Here is a 22,774-nt window from a genome sequence, read left to right on the forward strand (position 1 = left end):
ATTGCAATTCTTGCTTCACATTTCTGGCTTGGCATCTCAGAAAATGGTCTAGATAAAAAAAAAATTAACATGGCTGAAAACAACGTATGATAAAACAAAAATGACATATTCTTAAGACAAAAGTTGGAATCCAGCAAGACAATAAGAGTGTTATCCAAATTAGCTGAGAAGTAAACACCTTCAATGAGATTTCACTTTATCCAGTACAAAGCTTTTTGTGAGCCGACAACAGTGTCCTCCAATCAGCTCCACTGGGATCCTGTGGCCTGATTGTAGTCCCCACATCAGCACTAGTTTGGGGCTGCACCCCTCCATTGCAACCCCTCTCCCTGATACGCCATATAGCCTGTATTTTAAGGTGGAGCAACGACAACACACATTCAAAGGTTTGTGAAAACGGTTAAGTTGATTTTGCATTATTAGCAAACAAACAGCATAGGACTTTATATATTTCATGAAAGTTGTTTCAACTCAATTTCACCGTCTGTAAAAGGAGCCTCCAGATACTACACCCTGTGGACAAGCCTCCCTGACCTGAAGAGAATTGATAAGGTCTTTCCTTAGTAAAAGAATAACATGGAGCCCAACATCACCTGCTATGTTTATCAATGCAGATGGAATACACCAATAGGTCGGAAAAAACAAGTGTCTAGCTAACTGAATGAAAACAACAATTATAAAATTCTTTGTAAACTGCTGACCTTTACAGATAAAGATATAAGACAATTACAAATTACAGTTCCGTGGTAACATCAATCTCACCCACTGACAAGCTGAAGAATGCGAGCCGTCTGGGATGCTGTTCTCGGGACAAGACTCTGCGCTTCCTTGAGTTAGCAGAGAGTGACTTTGAAAGCCAAGATCATTGGTGCTTCGTCATGGGTCCTCCAAGTGGTGATACCTGGAAGTTCAAAGCTTGTGTCACAATCTTTATTAAATCTTGACAGGGTTGGACACGAAAAGATGTATGTCAGACATAAATTTGATCTCAGGAAATAAAGATAATCCTGTGTGGGATGTGAAGTAAATCATAAATACTTGATTTCCTCAACAACACATATTATATGAAATTTGATTGAAGGTCACACAAATAAAACATAAGCTCATCAAAACAAACTTCTTTAGTTGCAGCCTGGGAAAGAGGATTAGAAGGTGAAGAAGATGAAGGGGTTGAAAAGCAAGAATGCATGCTAAAGTCGGCAATCTGAGAAAATTAAGTGTGAATATTATTGATTGTTCATAGGGAAGGGGGGGATGATGTGTGAACAAAGTTTAATTTGAATTTTACCATTATTATTCTATATGGAGTGTTGTAGAGAACAAGCAGATGAATCAGTGTGGGTGTGATCCAGAGAAGTGAAATGTGCCACCACAGACTTGACGGGGTCTTTGATCCTGAAAACTCTTGACACAGGCTCTGAAGTTATCTGCATTTGATTACGTCAACTGCAGGACGCTTTCTACAAGTAACACAGTAAACAGGTTTGACAGGCAGGAAGCCCACAGTGTGGCCTGACGTGACTATACTTGGAATGACTATGCAGATGACTGGGTGTTAACACATTTGAAAATCAACCCAGATTCTTCATATTGGTGAATTTTCCTTAAGTAGGGGAAACCTGTATTTTAGATAATTGACTGAGTAAAAGCCTTGCACATGTCTTCATAGCCTATTTGTTTTTCTGGTTTAATACTGCACTAATGAATGTGTCTAGCAAAATATACTGGAGTAAAAGTAAGCCATTTGTTTTTAAAGTATAGTGAGGTAAACATGAAAGGAGATGGAACATTTTATAGATAGATAGATAGATAGATAGATACAGTGGTGTGAAAAACTATTTGCCCCCTTCCTGATTTCTTATTCTTTTGCATGTTTGTCACACAAAATGTTTCTGATCATCAAACACATTTAACCATTAGTCAAATATAACACAAGTAAACACAAAATGCAGTTTGTAAATGGTGGTTTTTATTATTTAGGGAGAAAAAAAAATCCAAACCTACATGGCCCTGTGTGAAAAAGTAATTGCCCCCTGAACCTAATAACTGGTTGGGCCACCCTTAGCAGCAATAACTGCAATCAAGCGTTTGCGATAACTTGCAATGAGTCTTTTACAGCGCTCTGGAGGAATTTTGGCCCACTCATCTTTGCAAAATTGTTGTAATTCAGCTTTATTTGAGGGTTTTCTAGCATGAACCGCCTTTTTAAGGTCATGCCATAGCATCTCAATTGGATTCAGGTCAGGACTTTGACTAGGCCACTCCAAAGTCTTCATTTTGTTTTTCTTCAGCCATTCAGAGGTGGATTTGCTGGTGTGTTTTGGGTCATTGTCCTGTTGCAGCACCCAAGATCGCTTCAGCTTGAGTTGACGAACAGATGGCCGGACATTCTCCTTCAGGATTTTTTGGTAGACAGTAGAATTCATGGTTCCATCTATCACAGCAAGCCTTCCAGGTCCTGAAGCAGCAAAACAACCCCAGACCATCACACTACCACCACCATATTTTACTGTTGGTATGATGTTCTTTTTCTGAAATGCTGTGTTCCTTTTACGCCAGATGTAACGGGACATTTGCCTTCCAAAAAGTTCAACTTTTGTCTCATCAGTCCACAAGGTATTTTCCCAAAAGTCTTGGTAATCATTGAGATGTTTCTTAGCAAAATTGAGACGAGCCCTAATGTTCTTTTTGCTTAACAGTGGTTTGCGTCTTGGAAATCTGCCATGCAGGCCGTTTTTGCCCAGTCTCTTTCTTATGGTGGAGTCGTGAACACTGACCTTAATTGAGGCAAGTGAGGCCTGCAGTTCTTTAGACGTTGTCCTGGGGTCTTTTGTGACCTCTCGGATGAGTCATCTCTGCGCTCTTGGAGTAATTTTGGTCGGCCGGCCACTCCTGGGAAGGTTCACTACTGTTCCATGTTTTTGCCATTTGTGGATAATGGCTCTCACTGTGGTTCGCTGGAGTCCCAAAGCTTTAGAAATGGCTTTATAACCTTTACCAGACTGATAGATCTCAATTACTTCTGTTCTCATTTGTTCCTGAATTTCTTTGGATCTTGGCATGATGTCTAGCTTTTGAGGTGCTTTTGGTCTACTTCTCTGTGTCAGGCAGCTCCTATTTAAGTGATTTCTTGATTGAAACAGGTGTGGCAGTAATCAGGCCTGGGGGTGGCTACGGAAATTGAACTCAGGTGTGATACACCACAGTTAGGTTATTTTTTAACAAGGGGGCAATTACTTTTTCACACAGGGCCATGTAGGTTTGGATTTTTTTTCTCCCTAAATAATAAACACCATCATTGAAAAACTGCATTTTGTGTTTACTTGTGTTATATTTGACTAATGGTTAAATTTGTTTGATGATCAGAAACATTTTGTGTGACAAACATGCAAATGAATAAGAAATCAGGAAGGGGGCAAATAGTTTTTCACACCACTGTAGATAGATAGATAGATAGATAGATAGATAGATAGATAGATAGATACTTTATTAATCCCAATATAGTCAAATAAAGTAGAAATATTCACAAACCATACACAAGTACAGTAACACAATTTGTTACAATACAACCCAATACAATACAATGTTAACGTTAACATTATTCAAAGTTATTGTCTGTTATTACTTGCATTTTTATTGCTCTTTAATTTACTGTTGTTTTTGTATCAGTATGCTGCTGCTGGAGTATGTGAATTTTCCCTTGGGATTAATAAAGTATCTATCTATCTATCTATCTATCTATCTATCTATCTATCTATCTATCTATCTATCTATCTATCTATCTATCTATCTATCTATCTATCTATCTATCTATCCATGCCTCCTAGAAGTGAGTAATATTCAATGAATGTTTTTGAGACAGTACTTTGGCTAAGGTGTTCCTCCCCATTTTTGGATTATGGGCCAATCTAAGGCTATGCTTTGTGTCCATTTCTACAACATAAACTTGTCTAATGTTCACCTTGAAGTGCCTGTCTGTCCAGCATATATATATATATATATATATATATATATATATATATATATATATATATATATATATATATATATACAGTAAACACATCTGTAGTACATTTTCAGCAATACATTCTGCAGTTTGCTCCGACCACTCCGTGCAGTGACTCTTGCTGGGCCATGCTAATCATGATGCAGTTACTGCTTGTGATGGGAGGAGAAACAGCAAACTATTGGCTCTAGCATTACATAAGCATTTAGCAGAGATGGCCCTAAACAATAATGAGAAAGCAGTTTTGTTTAGCTTCACAGTTAAATTTGCTTCAGATATGCTTTTGCAATTGTATTTTGGGAGTTTTTAAGATTTGTTGGGATATAACTGCTGCTGCTAATGCATTTCTGCTTCTGCTTTGGCAGGTCGCTTGCTGTTAGCGTGCCTCACCACCCCTTTTTACTCTTACCGTGTCTGTCATAGCATTTGTGTTACATTGACAAGTGACAGCTGGTTTACACAAGTGTTCCTATGGGCAATAATACATGGACACAAGCAATATAGTGGGTAGGTAGGAAAAGGAGCAACAGGGGATGTCCCTGTCTAACACTTTTCAGTAACTGCTAGCTATAAGAATGGGGCAAAGGATTGGGGACAACGGTATTGGGTGGAATGTTGTGTGTATATGACAAGGGACTAAAAACCTTTATTCCTGTGCCACATTTTTTGACATTTTTTCCCCAAAGAGGTTTTTCTCTATGAAATCAATTTCGTACAAATTACTGGCCCTTCCATATTCCTGAAATTAGTGTTTCTAATGATTATTCTCTCTGATTTTAATTTGTTGTTTTGTCTTTTGGATTCCATTGCCTGTTGAGAATGTTTTGAACTCTCAGATAACAAATTTAAAAAGAACATTTTTGAAATCTTACCTTGTTGTGACGGCTCTTCTCCCTGGGAGCTGAGAATTCATATCACGCAGGTTGCTATGAGAAGACTGTGCTGACCAATCAACCACCTCAGAAGGTATGGTTGGCACCTTTGACACACAATGTTCACTAGCTGACCTGAGAAATGAAGCTTTATTTGCATTCAGTATTATAATTCACTGCTATGTACATACAACACATTTTACTTAATAATCACATCATTTGCTTTTTGATGGCACTCAGCATGAAAGGCTTAACATAAAACAAAAACTGACCCATCATAGCCACTTCAACTTTCAGCTACACCAGTTTAACCTCATATCTCTCTCATAAACTATAAGCTATTTGCTATAAGCAGGAAACCCCTAAATATCAGTACTGCCTTGATGAATATATTAATCAGGTCACACCAAGCATACTTAAAGGGAAAAAAATAAATGAGAGGAAGGACCCAACTGAAGACATGTCACTTTTATTTGAAGAGCCATACAAAAGAATACTTTGTATAGCAATAAACATCAAATACAACTGTAAAAAAATATTTTTAACACACATTATATTTATAGAATACTCTGGATTCCTTTTTATATGAAAGAAAAGACTTCCTCCAGTATTACTGTATATGAAAACATCATCATACGTTACCCAAAAAAAAAAACTACATTACTAATGGTTCCAATGGCAGGTCACCTGCTGCAAACTCAGCCCTTGACAAGAAAAGCAGTTTGTGTGAATTTTAAACTAAAAACTGAGGACCAAGCAAAACAAGTTGCATGCTATTCAAACTTGGCGCATCCCCAGCCTCAGGCACTCAGCCAGCACTCTGCAAGTAGGCTTGCAGAACAGCAGACGTCTGGGCTGCTGGTAGAAATGAACTGTGGGGCTCACTATGTAGTTTGTCTGTGCTGACGAAATCACCATCCTGCCTGTCACAAGAAGCATAGAGGAGTGTGTCTGTAGTGTCAAGCAGCAGCACACGCCCGAGTATAGGCAGGCAGGGGGCCTAGCAGTGCTTCTGAAAGAGGCTGCATGATCTGGGTGAACAAATCTCACTTGGGTCTCTTTACTCTTCTGAACTTCTTTACTGACAACATGGAGACTGCTGCTTTTAACTCAGATCAAGGGCAGGGATCACTTTTCTGCTCTGCATGTTAATAAGGACACAAAGACACCCTCTGGTAATATTATATGGAGATGAAAGCAAGACATTGTAGCTCATAAGCTTTATTCCTGGAATTAAAACTGATGTAAAAAGCCTCCCTCCTAATTTTTCTTGATGTTTCTTCTTGAGGTGCCTTTATTCCTAAACATTTGAGAGGTTTCTAAGTAAGTAGACATGGGGTCTCAGAAGTACACTTTGGAACGTTTCCAGTCAGCAGGATTACGAGTGTGCCCAACTGATGTGCCGGATAGTCTTTACTGATGAAACTAGCCAATATTTCTTAGTTACCACCAAGTATTTGGCACTTGTGGACATTTGGCACCTGCCAGTTTTGTGCATGTTTTTCTTCATGTTGATTGACAGTGTGGTTCCTGCTGCCCTGTTCAATGTTCTGAGTCAGTTATTGGTGTGAAAAGCCTTACAGGTAAAACAAAATGTATTTTGTTAATGCGAGTAAAGGAGCTGGCTCTACAAATATTCTAAAGAGTTGCGCCTTGTAGAATATGGGCTGCAGTCACTCACACTGCAGTCGTATCATTGCACAAATGCTTCTAACATGACAAGAAGAAATGAGAAAAGATGAAAACAACATGCAAAAGGTTTAAACAAATATGGGCAGTATGTTTAAGAGTCACCACATTACGATTTGACGAATAATACGATTTAGGTGTAAAGGTTCTTAAATTTGTTTATGGCCACACCAGTGTAAAAGCGCCCAATCTCGTCTGATCTCGGATGCTAAACAGGCTCGGGCTCGGCCAGTACTTGGACTGTGGTGGGCTGGCGCCCTGCCCGGGGTTTGTTTCCTGCCTTGCGCCCTGTGTTGGCTGGGATTGGCTCCAGCAGACCCCCGTGACCCTGTCATTAGGATATAGCGGGTTGGATAATGGATGGATGGATAGGTTCTTAAATTTGAGAGGTTTACTAGGATAGTGGTTAGCACTGCTGCCTCACAACTCCAGAGGCCTGGAGGCAACTTGTGGCTTGGCCAGAATCAGACAACGAATAGACGGATAGGTTCCTAAGCGTTGGTGTAGCTGGGTCTACTGATTCCATCTAGTTTGCCTGACCAGATGATTATTCCAGCTTGCTTTCATAAAAAACTGCTTTTTCCGACCAAAAAGCAAAAAAAAAAAAAAAAAAAAAATGTACACTTGGGCTTTGATTTTCTGCAAAATACAGCCAAGTATGTGACTGTGTATTTCATAAGCAGGAGTGTTTAATCTATATAAATTTTAAATATTAATATGCTTACAAATACAATCTTTAATATTATTTATTACATAGCAGTTGCTTCATAATTAGCGCATACGTGCTAAGAAAGAGACATGAACATATCTGCTCTGAACCCTTTAAGCCCCTGTCTTCTTGTTGTAAACTGGCTGTTTTACAAGGAAACAATTCAGGTAGAAAAATGGAATTAAAAGAATTAACGGATTACCCAGGGCAGGACAGGATAACAACATAGTGGATAGCGCTCCTGCTTTAAGGAGTCAGTGTCCTAGGTTCCCTTGCCTGGTCATTTACTGTGTGGAGTTTGTATATTCTCCCCATGTCTGCATGGGTTTCCTTTTGGACAGTCCAGTTTTCTTCCCATGTCTCCAAAACTTCCAGGTTAGGTTGAATTTAGACTAAACTGGCCCTGCAAGAGTGAGAATGTGCATGTGTGTCTACGTTTCAGTGGGGCCTTAAATGGACTGTTGCCCCAGCTGAGGCTGTTCCTTGTCTTGTGTAGAACAATACAACTGTGAACTGGATTAAGCAGGTTTAGAATGGTATGGTACAGTATGGGCACCTCAAGGTACTTGAAACTACAACAACAATACAAATACATTTCCTAGAAAAACAAGTAACACTGTCTTGGACATGCAGGTCACACAAACACAGATACAAGCCACATAATTCAAGAACTGACAAATGGTTAGAATGAGAAATAATTGTCATAATGAAATCCCTGCTTCTCAGGAAAATGAGGACAATGTTACTGAAGTTGAAAAAAGAGACGGGAAAAAACTGCAAATGAGGCCACCTTTACATCTTGCAGACCATCAAAGGATTAGTGCAAGGCTTAGGCCCATACTAAATTTACTGAAGCATTTTTAGTTCTAGACTTGACCACACACTTTGTCTCTGACATTTCTCTTATTTCACAAGCATTTAACACACGACCGAATCACAGTAATTTTCTTGAAATAATTAAATTGTTTTTAATTATTTCACTTTAGGTATAAAAAATGGACAAATGGATGATGTTTACATGGACTACACATGAGTTGTGATTGGGAGGTTCAGTAGAAGATAACAATTCCCTGCTATAACACTCTTCAATCGCAAAAGTTTCACTATGCCAATGCCTGACCTCTCAGGGTGTTACCACTTAATTTGATTTGCTTTCTGCACATATTTCTTGTCCATAACTGCATTGTCTAATGCAAAACATACTCTATGTGGTGGTATCCAGGTTTATTGAAGTTCATGCTTTACTTGCCACTGACTGGTGATTGTATCAAATTTCAAGGTAAACACTCAATTTAAACATGAATAAAAAGGATACTTCACCCAAAATACTTACTTTTATATCTGTTACTCACCCTATACTGTTTTTTATTCCCATGTTTGAATGGAGAACACAACAAAATTCTTGATAAAATGGGATACATTGGGGATTGAAATTGAGTGACAGCCAACAATAGTAAAATATCCATTACAAAATCTGAAATTACTTATCGTGCATAATCCAAATGTCAATTATCCTCTCATATGGGCATTGACATCCCTAGCTGATGTATTTTTGTTAAAATGTTGCATAAAACATTTAAAGAAAATCCCTTTGGCCATAATCTTTCAAATGGGGTCAAGATTATGAATTTAACACATGTTTGATCTTCTTGATTGTGTTTCACTGTTGTGTACTAGATGATTTTTCATAAGGGAGTTGTTAAACAGTATACAGGTATTAGCCAAAACATAGTTTTGGGACATTGTGAGCATATGATGGGATACCTGACATCTGAATCATGTGGCACAAATAATTAGAATTTTTTTTTCACAGCTGTTTTGATATTATTTGCTGTTATTCAATATGAGTCCCTGTCACTACAAACGACATGGGATGAGTAACAAATACAAAAAAACATCCTTTTTGGGTAGAGTATTTCTTTAAGTCAACGAGAGTTGAACTCATTACAGTTGGGTCTGCAGATTTAGGCAGATAATTGGGTGCCCTGAAAGTGCTTAAGAGTATCATGGAGACCTCACTGTCCACAACCAGAGAGTGTATGGAAGTAATTAAAAGGCTAAACAAAAATGAATTACACAAATGAGTTGCTGTGCACGACTCAAGGGAGGTTATTCAGAGGTTGTACAACACAATGAGGCCTCATCTGAAATATCAATGTGCTCTCATTATTATAATAAAGATATACCCACATTAAGAAAAGTCCAAAGAAGAGGACATAGATTGAATCCAGGACTTTGAGGTATAAGCTATAGGGAAAGATTGAAGGAGCTGAACCTTGTCAGTCAGTGTAAGTAAACAAACATTAAAAGCTGACATGATTGAACTGTTTGAATTATTAAAGTAAGCAAGATAGTCAGTACCAACTGAAATTTTAAAGTAGGTTTTTCAATTAAAACACATTGCAAATTTTAGGAAGCTTTTCTTCACCCCAGGAATCACATATACATGAAACTAGCTATTAGCTAAATCAGACAGTTTTACTTTTAAGGAACATCTGCACTTGACTTGATATCTTTCAAAAGTGAATAGGTATTGATAAACTGTGTAGAGCACAGCAGTCTATTTTGTTAAAATTATACGGTTGTTTGGTAGCTAAAAACTGAAACAGGTATGTTATGATAGAACTTAAAATACTTCAGTGAACTTGGTACAATCAATTTATAATTTTTAGTACCCCACTTTGTACTACAAGTTTCAATAACCATCTCTATTACATTACAGAAGTACATGCTTAAAAAAACGTAATTAAAGAGCACAAAAGTATTACCTTGCTTTCTTCATGTGATTTGGCTATTGATACATCATAAGATGCTAAAGCAGAAGCATTATATTTTGCATGTTAAACTAGACATAGGCATAAGTTATTATGTTATCAGTCCATGTTGGAATGACTTGTTCACAACCTACCTACACTTTGAGGTTTTTTCTATATATGAACACAAACCACAGTAATAAAACCATTCAAAATGTATCATTACATACACTGTCATTCTCACAAGGACAATACATGAAAAAATGAAAATCAAACTTTACCACAGCTGATGACATCTGGTGACTTTCTACCATCCTGTGTGTTTTCATACGCAGGATGACATAGTCAGGCTGAAAGGTTTTATAAAGCACCTAATTTGAGCACAAGTACTCCATTTATTTACCAGCTACTAACACACTTAGGTGTGACAGCAGTGTGATTCAAGCCACAAACTTTGTGGTGTGTTCAGTAGTACAGCAAAACTACTGGCCTGCAAAGCTCAAAAATATATCACTTTAGTAATCTGAGAATAGTAAGAGCAAGTGTTTGTAGCTTCCTCTGCTGACCAACTGCTTCATCCAACTGGTGGAGCTCTGGGCCAAATAACTGTAGCTCATTCATCTACTGGATAGAGTATCAAAAATACTATTTACTATTTTATATGTGTCTTACCCTCTTATGAAAAAGGCAGAAAATCTTATAAGCAAATCAAGCATGGAAAAACCTTGCCAATAAGTTTCCCATCAAAAATAAAATGCTTTGAAAATTTCAATTTTCCCTCACAGTATTGCTTCTTTATCTACACAAGTGAACACATTATTCTGGACTACGTACAGTAAGTTTAATTTTGCTGGCTGCAAGGAGTTAAAACCCATAAACAGTACACACAATTTAAGACAGCAGAAGAAAATAGTGGAAATGATAAGCTTAGGAGACCCCTGAAATTATAAGTCTACCAGTGCCTTGCAGACTACTTCCACAGAAAAAATACAGAATGCAAAATTGTTAGCCTTTATAGAAACAAGACAATAACACTACTGAATATTCAAGCAAAAGCATAAATAAATAAATTAAGCACATGAAAAGATAAACTGGTTAGTCTGTGCACATGCAAAGCAGATTCTCATAAATAAGTCACAAATTATAAGTGACAAAGCCCCTTTCCCCCCAGTTTGATAGCCCCATACCTGCTAGCCAGCTCTAGGCAAGATATGCAAATATGTAAAGTTTTTCATTTTTGGACTGCCTCTTATGAGTTATTCACGCACAAGGGAAGCCAAAGATTTATTGCAAAACATAACCTCAGCCCAAATGTCCAAAGGAGAAATAATAAGAAGAAATGTGTGTGTGTATATCACTGTGTCTAAATAGAATACACACACACTTGGCAGCACTTTATAATTTGCTGATATGAAATATACATATTATATATATATATATATATATATATATATATATATAAAATGTTAAAATGAATCAGACATAATTACTATATTAAAATAAACACAGGACAAGAGGAGTGAGATGGTAAAGCAATATAAAGATCTGCTGGACATCTTAGCACTGCTTGCATAGCCATTTCAATTCTTGCTTTCCTCTGCTCTCTGGCAGTGACTAGAGATTGCCTTTTTAAAGCGAGCTTTGCAACTTCAGAACAATAAATCAATTTGCTTTTGAAAACAGTCCCCAAAAGGACCTTTCATGGTGAGATTTGCCATCTTACAGACCAGAGAAAATTGACTAAAGGGCATTAAGTCAAATATTGACAAACTGGTAACCATCCCATTAGTCCACCCAGAAGCATTTTTTTACATTAAAATGCTAACACCTGTAGTTTGCTGTAATTTTTCTCTACTATATGCTTAAGCTGTCAATTCAGGACCAGCACGTAAAAAAAAAGTCATTTTAAGAAGTCTTGAGAACCTAGAAACTAGGATTGCAAAAAAGCAAGAAATCATGGGATTGCACAAAATGTCCAATGTAAATGGCTACTATAAAAATATTTATAGAAGTAAGTATATAAAATGTAGTAAAACACTGTTAAATATAGACAACTCTAAACATTACAATGACAGTTCCTCTACAATGCTCTTTATAAATACAACATATGATCATAAAAATTGCAAGTAAAACACTGAATGTCATGTTTACAGTGTTTCATGTAGTCCCAATGAATTCGGCATGTACCCAAAGTCCTAGACTGAGTGCTGGAGTCTCTATTTGCCATGTGTTTGGGATTCTCTTCACTTGTGGGATCATCTTTGATGATGTCAAAAGAAAAAGAAAGTAAAACCTGTACAGAGAACTTGTACACAGCTCATCAGATCTTGCTGATCCAGGGGTAGACCATATATCCAACACTGGTGATGTCAAACTGCCTTTGCCCTTCACAGACAGGTTCAGTCATCTTAACACTGCTTATATTAAAAACACTTGATGTGATGACACAAAATAAAATGTCTGTATTAAACCAAATTTGAACTAAATATATGCCTCTACAATTGTAGTCCTACCTGCTGTAGAGGATTTTCATAAAATATCTGTTAGGCTCTACCCAGGTAGAAACAAAACCAGACATGCTGAAACACTCAGTGGCATCAACATTAGGACTAATGAAGGGCAGTGCATTAGGAGATGTGCAGATCTGTATTACAGAAAAATGAGGCCATTCTGCCCAGCACTCAGGGGGCATGTAATTCAAGGATGTTATTATAGTGATCTTGTGGCTAAAAAAAGTTGATGAGCATTCTTGCTCCTGCTAGGGAATCTGAATCTGCAATTCGCCTTCCTCCTCATCCAGATCACTGCTTGGTTCACTGGGATCTTCTGTTCCAAAACGTGAGCTGCGCATCTTACCAAAAAGTGAGGGATTCTGCTGCCGACGTAACCTGTGGGGAAAAAAATCAATTGGTAAGTGTCTAACACAAAACCAGACCTTCCAAGGAAAGTGTGTAGTATGACATTTAAAAGAGAACAAAATACAAGCAAGGAATAGAAAATGTGATTTGTTTCCTTTCCATACTTTGTGCTAACATGGCTCTTCAAGAAAACGCACTGTTAATGAAGCTTCCTCTTCTATTAGTAACAGTAGTAGGAGAGTTGTCACATGTACAGAGCGCAGAGAAATTCTTATCTGCATGTTCAACAAACATGCAATATGCTGCCACTCCCCAACAACAATACATACAAGAATGAATTAAAATACAGTATACCAGATGTTCTTTAAATATATTAAGTAAAATACATATTTCTTATATAAAATATCTGAGTATGAGTCATTTATTTCTGATGAAAATCACATTGCATGCTAACAGTAATACTGTGATGAAGAAGAATAAGTAATAGCCAGGTCTTTACAGAATAAGTGACAATTATAAAATAATACTTCCTCATTCCACCTCACTCATTCCTTTTTATGAATATGATGCATTCTGGTCAAAGTCACTGCACATGTAGCATTCTCTGCAGGGACTTAGGGGTTTACTTACATATTTTCAAGCCCCAGGCAATAATAAACAGGAAACTAACACAGATAAACAAAATAATATAAAACAAGTAGAAAGAAAACACATTTTTTAAATTAAAAATGCTTTGTGTGTTGGTGGGATGCTGGTTCAATGTGGCCTCATAGCTCTTGTGTCTCAAGTTTAATTCTCTGCCCTGTTCCCACATTTACTCGTGTTTGTTTATATTTCTCTTGGCACTCCAGTTTCCACCCACACACTAAACACACATGCAAGCAAGCAAGGGTAGAAGGCAACTCTACACTGGTCCAGTATGAGTGAGTTTGGGTTTGTATCACTGATGTGTCTAATGAAATGATGTGTCATCTAGGACTGGATTCTGCCTTGTGCCAGATGCTGCTGGGGAAGGCTCAGACTTCCCTGGCTCTAACGTACTGTAAATATCACAATTAAAGAATTAATAGATGTTTTAATTCCTGTGACACAACAATTTTTACTGTACCTTATAAAGCCTCTCATTTGCCAGGCCTTTGCTATTGTTTTAATATATAGGAGGAATAACATTAAGCCTTTCTTGTCAAATAGCTCTCTGATGTTGGGAGAGGAAGAAGGCTGTGCATTCTTCATAGTGTGGATTTTTTCTCGAGTTGTTTTCTGAGACACGATGGTTGTATAATAGTAATGCTCACAAGTACATCTTTGAAATGTGTGCTTGATTCTATTAAATACCATTTAAAAAAAAGACTCTCAAAATACAACTTTATAGCAAAAATATCTGAAACCAGTGCAGCTGGTTGTTTGACTGATACTGGACAAATCTACTGTATAAGCTAATGATGCAGAGGTCAATCCACCAGTAATACTCCATCAGGTTAGTCTTGCCAGCTACTCTGTTGCCTTGTAAAAGATTTATTTGGCACCCTAAAGTACTCAAAGGCCGCTCTAACACAAAACTGATAAAGAGTACTGAGGAAATGTTTATTTTTACTTTTCTTTCCTTGATAATTAGGGACCCTAATACCTGTGGTAGATTTTTATGAATGGATTGAGTATCCCTAATCTGAAATTTCAAAATCTGCAATGCTTCAAAATGCAAAACTTTCTATGTTCCAACATGGGGTCACCAGTGGAAAATTCCATACCAGATCTCACTTCTTCATGGAGGGCTCTGACTAATATTCTCTCTAATTGTTTTATTTTTTACTGATAAAAAGATGTGAAAAAAACACATGATCTGGTATCTGCCATTTATCACAATTTCCTTCAATGTCCCTTTGAATCTGAAGTGGCATACCAACAGACAAACAACAACCGTTGGAGGGGGTTGTGTGGGTGAAAGGCACAATAACGGCTGCGTGGCACTTACAAACTGCTGTGCGGGAGGGGAAGTGAGCACCATGATACAAAAGTGTGCAGCGCAGTTCAGAGGGAACAGAGACCCTAATGCTCTGTTGCTGCTCATTTGTTTTCAACCATTGTCACCACCAGAGCTGCATTACTTACTAAATTTTTTGTTAATTCTCTGTGTACAATAACCTTTAATTCAAAATGCAGCATTTTAAGTGGATGCTGAAAGCCTGCCATTGTTTGTTGATGCCTTTGTTTAAAAGCAGATACAGGTATTCTGCTGATGCTACTGTGCACAAACTGAATTTCGCACACAAAGTTATTACAAATATTGCATAAAATTAACTGCAGACTATGTGTATAAGGTGTATATGAAACATAAACTGATCTTGTGTTTAGACCTGGGTCAAGTCCCCAAGGTATCTAATTATGTATATTCAAATATTCCAAAATCTGAAAAATACATGAAACTTTAAATAATACTCGTCCCAGCCATTTAGAATAGTAATACTCAACCTGTACCGCAAGTGCAAAATTAGAACTTGCTAGATCAAGCATCCTGCATGCCACCACTACATGGATAAGCCTCCATAATATCTCTCAGTAAAGGATTACCACACAAGCGGTTATGAAATATTGCATAATCTACTTCTCTTATGAAAAGGGCCTTTAATGACTTCTAAGGATAACATGGACATGCTCACTAGCCATAAAAATGCTGATGATCTCCAGAAACTTGCAACTTAAGCAACCACCATGTGAATACATTTTTCATTTGTTCGATGAAGAAAATATAAACCTTATGGTGACTCCTATCTTGTACCAGATCATTCATTCTTCCCTACAGATAAAGAATGGGTAAGCTAGGCCTCCAAATGATATTGCCACTACATGATTTTGTTGCTGCTTAAAAAGAAGAAACTGGATGAAGAAAAACCTTTAGCCACTTGTCCTTATTTAGCCCTATAATTTAACTTTTTGCCTAAGTTATGCTACCCTAGTAAACAATTTCTGCATTGATCTGCTTTTGTGACTTATTTTGAAATTCTCGACCCTTTCTTGCTATGTTCATGACTCAAAATCATTATAGCAGTAAGGTGAAACTATTTTTGGCACCCAGAGTGTTTAGCTGGTCTGTTCCTTGTTAGTGGTTCATGAGATACAGTCAAAAAAACAAAAACAATTTGGGGAAAAAACTAGAGGTAGTTCAGTATTATTTTAAAACTGTTCTAATATATTTGTCATGAACAACACAAAATAATTTAGAAACGCATGGTCTGCTGCATGCCCTGGCATTTCTTTCTGAGGGAAAATGCCTTACGCACAGCAGGAAAGAACAATGACACAGTCTGTGTTTAAGGTGCATTTACTAATTTTAATTCCTTACTAGCTGAAGACATGTTATGTTCTGAGTAAAACTCAATACAAACAACCCACATATAAGAATTATATTGCAGGGAAAGCATTTCACAGACACAGTAGAATGCACGGCACAAGTTCTTTAAAAGAGGAACGATGTGCAGACAGACGGGACACAACTTGAAGTATGACATTTATAAAATCATAGGAGATTCAGAGAGTGTTTACCAGGTGGGCTGCTGTTTGCCGAGTATCACATCTGACCTCTCCTGTAGTTAAAAGATTTTGAAAAGACTTACTGAAGGCTTAATTGAGTGTTACACAAAGCCTAATGTGTGTTTGCTGACCATATGCTTTTGTATACAATTTTCATGACAGATACAACTGCTTGCAATTCACACAAAAAACTCTCCTGCATAGCACAGACAATCCGGGTAATGTTTCACTGCAAATCTTACATCCAGACAGGCGGAAACTGCCCAATTATAGCTACTCATAATGCACACAGCACCCCAATATCAAAAAATTGGCATAATCTTTGCATTTCCAATTCAAAAGACACAAGTAAAACTTAACTGAGACAGATGCCACATTAATGGAAAATGAAAAATTCATAAAATAAATTTGAGCTTAATATGCACCAAGCATGCCATAATTCAACTAAAATTTGTTTACTGTTCACATATATGTTTCCTAAAATTGTCTTAAATGTATCCATAATATGATCTAACCTTTGAGAGATGCCACGAACCATCCTTATCTCTGCTTCATGTGTTCTGAGAAGGTTTTATATTTAAATTGTTGTGGGAAAAACATTTTTCAGATATCTTGAGTTGCCTTGGATCTAAAAATCACTCCTAATGCTTTTAATAGCAATATATGTGAAAATGATGGATGGGATAACAAATGTAAATCAGATGCAATATCCTATATAACACTGCCCATATGAACAATCATTTTTGTTGAACTTTCTATAACTCAGCGGGAAAGCGATGTTCTGTATTATCTCAAATTACCAAAAATGTCATTCTCTTTGTGAGCATCTGTTCAGACTGGTTTTCAAAATTTGGAAAATACCAGCTGCTCTGATCTTTAATGTTAGCAATTCTCTCTTATTTTCTTTATCACACTGTCTGATAGGACATAATTGAGGATTTCTTACCAAACTTTCTTGTGCAAAATAAATAAGCACATCTGATCGTAAGTCAGGCTGGCACATCGTACTTTGTGCCAGTCTGCTTGACCAAGAAAGTCAAGCTTGTTGTACAAAATGTAAATTACTTCTCCAGTATCTGTTGCCATTTGGCAGTTATGAAAAATTCACACTATTTAATGTGATTTTTGAGGTGCCACTTGAAATAAGCTCTTTGGTTGGCGGCAGGGAATGTGATAATCAGAATCGTCCCAAATGCGCATGCTAAACTATTAACTACACATCTCACACTGTTGAGCTCCCACTGCTAGTCACCTTGAAAACACTGGGAGGCACAGTCCACAACTGGGGACTTTCTATTTCCCTTTTGGTAAGGGACAGCTCTCTGTTGTGTGAACATCTGTTACACACAGCTGTCTTAAATTTTTCAGGGGGAGCTCACTTGATTTCAATTACAGAGTACGCATGTAGCTAAGTAGTTGACATCTTTATAATTAGTGCAATTATGCTTTTAGGATTTTGTGTCCTAGTTGTTAAAAAACTAGGAACTTCTTACATGTACTAGCAAGCTGTGTTGCGGGTTTAAGAAAAAACATAAGTCACTTTAACTGTTTATGATCCAAAAAAAAGAAACAAAAAGAGAAAAAGCCACTCCTAATTTGATTCTTATGCCAGCAGTTGATATGCAGGTCATATACAGTGGACTCAGAAAGTATTCAGACCCCTTCACTTGCAGCCTTTTGCTAAAATTGTTTAAATTCAGTTTTTGCTCACATCAAGCAACACTCAATACCCCTAATGACCAACAAAGTGAAAACAGGATTTTAGATTTTTTTTTGTTGCAAATTTGAACATAAAACAAACAAACAAAAAAAAACGGACTCTTTTTGGCTCAACAGTATTCCATTCTATTCATCATCTTCAATATGTTTGTATACCTTGTTTGGAGTCCACCTGTAGTCAATTAAGTTGACTGGACATAATTAGCAAAGGCACACACCTGTCTATATAAGATCTCAAAAGCGACAATGTGTAACACAGCAAAAACCAAACCATCAGATTGAAGGAGTCGTCTGCAGAGCATTCAGAGACAGGATTTTGTCGAGGCTACAAAAATTTTCTGCAGCACTGAAGGTTTCCAAAAGCGTATTTGCCTTCATAATTCTTAAATGGAAGAAATTTGGAACAACTGTGACTCTTACTAGAGCTGGCTGCCCAGCAAGACTGAGCTTTGGTAAGAGAGGTGACTAAGAACCTGATAGTCACTCTGGCAGAAGTCCAGAGAACCTGTGTATAGATTGTGGTGACTTCCAGAACGACAACCATCACTTTAACACTCCACCGGTCTGGGCTTTATGACAGTAGCTTCCCCTCAGTAAAAGACACACAGAAGCCTGCTTAGAATTTGCAAAAAGGCACCTAAAGGACTTTCAGACTGTGAGAAACATGATTTATCTTTTCTGGTGAAACCAAGATTGGCATCATGCCTGGAGGAAACCAGACATGTGGGGCTATTTGTCACTGCAGAGACTTGGAGACTAGACAGGACTGAGAGAAAGCTGAACGGAGCAAAGTACACAGATATCCTTAATGAAAACCTTCCCCAGAGAACTCTGAAACTCAAACTGGGACAAAGTCCTTTTGGAAGGTGAACCATTGAGCCTAAACACAAAGAAAAGATAACAATGGAGTGGCTCAGGGACAACTCAAAGAAGGTCCTTGACAACCAAATTGAAAATCTCTGGAGAGACCTGAAAAATTAGCAGTCCATCAAGGTTGCTGGATAACATGGTAGGCCTGTACACTGGTACTGTGAGTGCTGTGCAGAGTGGAGGCAGAACCTCTGTGTTTTCCCATTGATTCTGGGATTCATCAGGGTTGTGTTCTTGCTCCTACTCTGTTCAATGCTGGCATGGACTGGGTGTTGGGCAAGGTTGTGGGGTCCAAGAGGCTGTGGGGCATCTGTTGGCGAAGAAAGATTCACTGATCTTGACTTTGCTGACGATGCTGTGATCTTCATTGAGTCAATGGAGGCTCTAATCGGGAGGCTCTTCAAAAACGGATCCTTTATTTTCACTGGGGTGTACATTGACTATCCACAAATGTGACAAATAAACAGAGAGTAAAATTAAACAAAAGATACTGAAGAAAATATTTCACTGCCCTCAGTATCACTAATCTGCTTGCCCATTATAAAAACACTTCACAAACAATGTTTCCTTCCTCTCTTGAAAAATCTGACTACACTTGAACCCTTGCTCATATGTATAATGTCTTGTGAATGTGACTGGAGTTTGGGGCCACACTATGAACATTAGGCTGACTGGATCACCTAATCAACAACTGGAGGACCCCTTCTATGGTGTGCCTAACTGTACAATCAGCAAGGCTTCCAGGTACAGACTTGAATATCCATTCCAATTTCTGGCTGGGATAAAATTTGAACTTCAGGTAAAATAACTTTTGGGGTGTAACTTGTCTAAATTTTAAAGCACTGAAGTTGGGTTTATCTCATTGAGCCTGATAGAATGAGGCCACACAGATTACAAACACGTTGTCATCAATTAATAACACATACAAATAATTACATTCAAGAGTTAGGGACAGTGGGATTGATGGGGAAGGAACATCTCTCAATACTTTTAACTTAGAAACAAGTCACTATGCATATGAAGGAATGACACTCCATCAGGTAGGTTACCTTCCATAGTAAGAATACTGTGCCACCTTGGTTGAGGAGTTAAATTCATGGTTGTAGCTTCTTATCCTTGCCTAGATGATTATGCACTGTATCATTAATGGTAGCCTGCTCCAAATGGACAAACATGAACTCATGTAAAGGACTCAATATGAAATGTATCTATAATCGACTAATTCATTGAATTGACACGTACACACTACAGTGCATCACCACTAATAAACAAATAATTAACAAAAAGTATGAGGACTAGATTAACACATCTTTGGTGCCTCAAACCTTAAACAAGTTATGCTCCACTTTTGTGTCTCCCTCACGTGTTATTACTTGAATGAGCTTCATGCCATGAATAACAAAAAACCAAAGCTTTAATTTCTATTTGCTCTGAAGGGAGCATTAGGAAGAAATGCTGAATTAGACATTTTAGTATGAGATTGCACATCCTCTTCAATATTTTCTGAGCAGTAGTAAAGTGATCCTAGTCTTTTTGTTATTTTATTAGGCCTGGGGTAATTCATTTAATGTTTGACAAAATACTTCTTTGGGGACTATATGTTATAAAATCCAAATCAGCTAAGAATCCTAAAAGTGATGCATGGCTTGATGTTTGTAGCATGTAAATTCAATAAGGGAAACTCAAACCATCCTTGATGTGTTGACAGGCAGCCTAGAAGTGCTCTCTGGCAGGCCGTTGTACTAAAGTGAAGACTGACTGCAGTGACCTACATCATGCTAAGATGCAACTCTAATGGAATGTGTCTAATTTTCCTGGGGCAAAAAATACCTTAAAAGAACAGTAGACAGTCAAAAATTCAATTAAATTGGACAATAAAGATAAACAAGTAAAATAAAAACAAAAAAAAAATTCTAGCAATAAATTGAACCTTCAAAGAACATTCGCAGTTATGTATTCATTGCATAAACATTGTCAGTTTAACTTGGGTTTTAATGGAATTAAATTAAATGGAAAAAAGAGCGTGTGAGCGTGCCTGCAAAGAGCAACAAAGGCGACAGACGGCCTACAGACTTGTGTGTGAGGTTTAATTGCAGTTCTCCTGAGACAGCTAGGCATTTACAAAGCAAAAGCCAATAATCACAATGTGCTGCACATCACAATGAAATCAAGAACAACAAAGTTATACAATCCAGTGTGGAGAAGAAATTAATGTAAATATAACTCAATATCAAATTTAATTGTCAATTGTGACTAACCCACTATCAACTATTCAGTAACAGTATTTTATATTAATGAAGTGGATCATAGAACAAAAAGGTACCATACACCACAATAAATGTGACCCCCCCCCCCCAACGAACTTGCATTGAATTAGTGAATTAAAAAAATAATTATGATCAGATGCAGAGAATTATACAGAAATAGAACAAAAATGCTAATTCATGTTTTAGTTTTGTGAAAAATGTAGACATTGGCATGTGTGGCAGTTTGGTGACCCCAAACAAGCCCTATATGGGTGCTGTGAGTGTGACCTGTGATGGACTGGCCAATGCTGTGTGGCTGCAACTCTGTGTTTAAATTAAGCACATTCAGACATTGGATGGATGAATTTTGATTATGATTCAGATAAATTTTAAAATAAACAGAGTAAATATAAAAAGCAATACTATAGAAACAAAAGAAAACCAGCATATTCATTGCATGACTTGCTTATAATAATATATAATATCCTTGTATATTAAAAGGTGTTTTTATAAACTCGAATAACTACAATGACAACCATGTATAGGCTGATGTATGGCTTAAACAAAAATCACAAAAAAAGAAATGTAATAGCAAAACATTAAAAATACATACAATTTTAAAGATTTTATAAAAAATGCAAAGATAAAAATATGCATATGTGGTCTTCATCTAAGGTAGTAATACTGAAAATCAAATTTAAACTTTTACTTACTCAGGCTCTCCAAACATTCACAAAGCATTTTAAAAATATTTTAAAATAATAAATATAATGTTAATCAATCATAAACTATTTGGGATACTCATTACTATTTTTAATATTTTAAAAACTACCACAGGCAACTACAAATGTAATTCAATCTTTTAGCAGGTTACATACTGACAGTCAAGCAGCTCTAAGGTGTGACACAATCAGATCTCAAATTAAACAAAGCCTTGCAGGCTAACTTAAAGGGCCAAAGCCAGAGACAGACGTGTCAGTCACCTTTATCAGCAGTGTTACGGACTTCACATCTAGTGGGGTGTTATGGAGAGAGAAAGGGATACAATTTTAGGCAAAGGTAATCAAATCAATTCAGAAAGATGTACCATAACACTACCATAACAAGATATATGTTCTTGCTATCCCCCACTCATGCCTGTTACGTACAGCGATGTGAATCCCAAGCTTTTAATGGGGCTAAATTACATATAATGGTGTTTTGACCACAGTCACCCACACACTAAAAGCTTTTATATCGAGCTCAGACACTTAGCTGGATCATATTAATGTGAGTGGCCATTAATCTCTTGCATGAAATACTGTATAGTTCTGGAGGTATTTATTTGCATGGGGAGACTAATTCACAAGCTTCCCTCTGAAGGATGTTTGTGGGTGTAAGTGTGTGTGTTTTTTTAATGCAATACATTTTTTTTAGTGAGAACTCTAAACCGAAGCTCTGTATTTTTTTCTCCCAGCAGGCAACCTCTACAGTGCTGACAAAAGCAAACTCTTTGTATGCTGTCTGTCTGTCAATGCATAGCCC

The 22,774-nt window shown here is 37.2% G+C and overlaps 1 protein-coding gene across 3 annotated transcripts in view; it reads right to left on the minus strand.

Annotated features, from left to right (window-relative positions):
* Positions 1-10,784: 10,784 nt before the first annotated feature.
* ccdc102a (coiled-coil domain containing 102A) overlaps positions 10,785-22,774 on the minus strand; it is a 277,345-nt gene continuing 265,355 nt past the window's right edge. For all 3 annotated transcript variants that reach the window (XM_028809695.2, XM_028809692.2, XM_028809694.2), the window contains one exon: positions 10,785-12,917. In XM_028809695.2, the coding sequence (XP_028665528.1) occupies positions 12,788-12,917 (130 nt within the window). In that variant the 3' untranslated portion in view covers positions 10,785-12,787. The remainder of the gene's footprint in view (positions 12,918-22,774) is intronic.

The sequence above is a fragment of the Erpetoichthys calabaricus genome, chromosome 9 (genome assembly GCF_900747795.2).
Source record: "Erpetoichthys calabaricus chromosome 9, fErpCal1.3, whole genome shotgun sequence".
Lineage (NCBI taxonomy): Eukaryota > Metazoa > Chordata > Cladistia > Polypteriformes > Polypteridae > Erpetoichthys > Erpetoichthys calabaricus.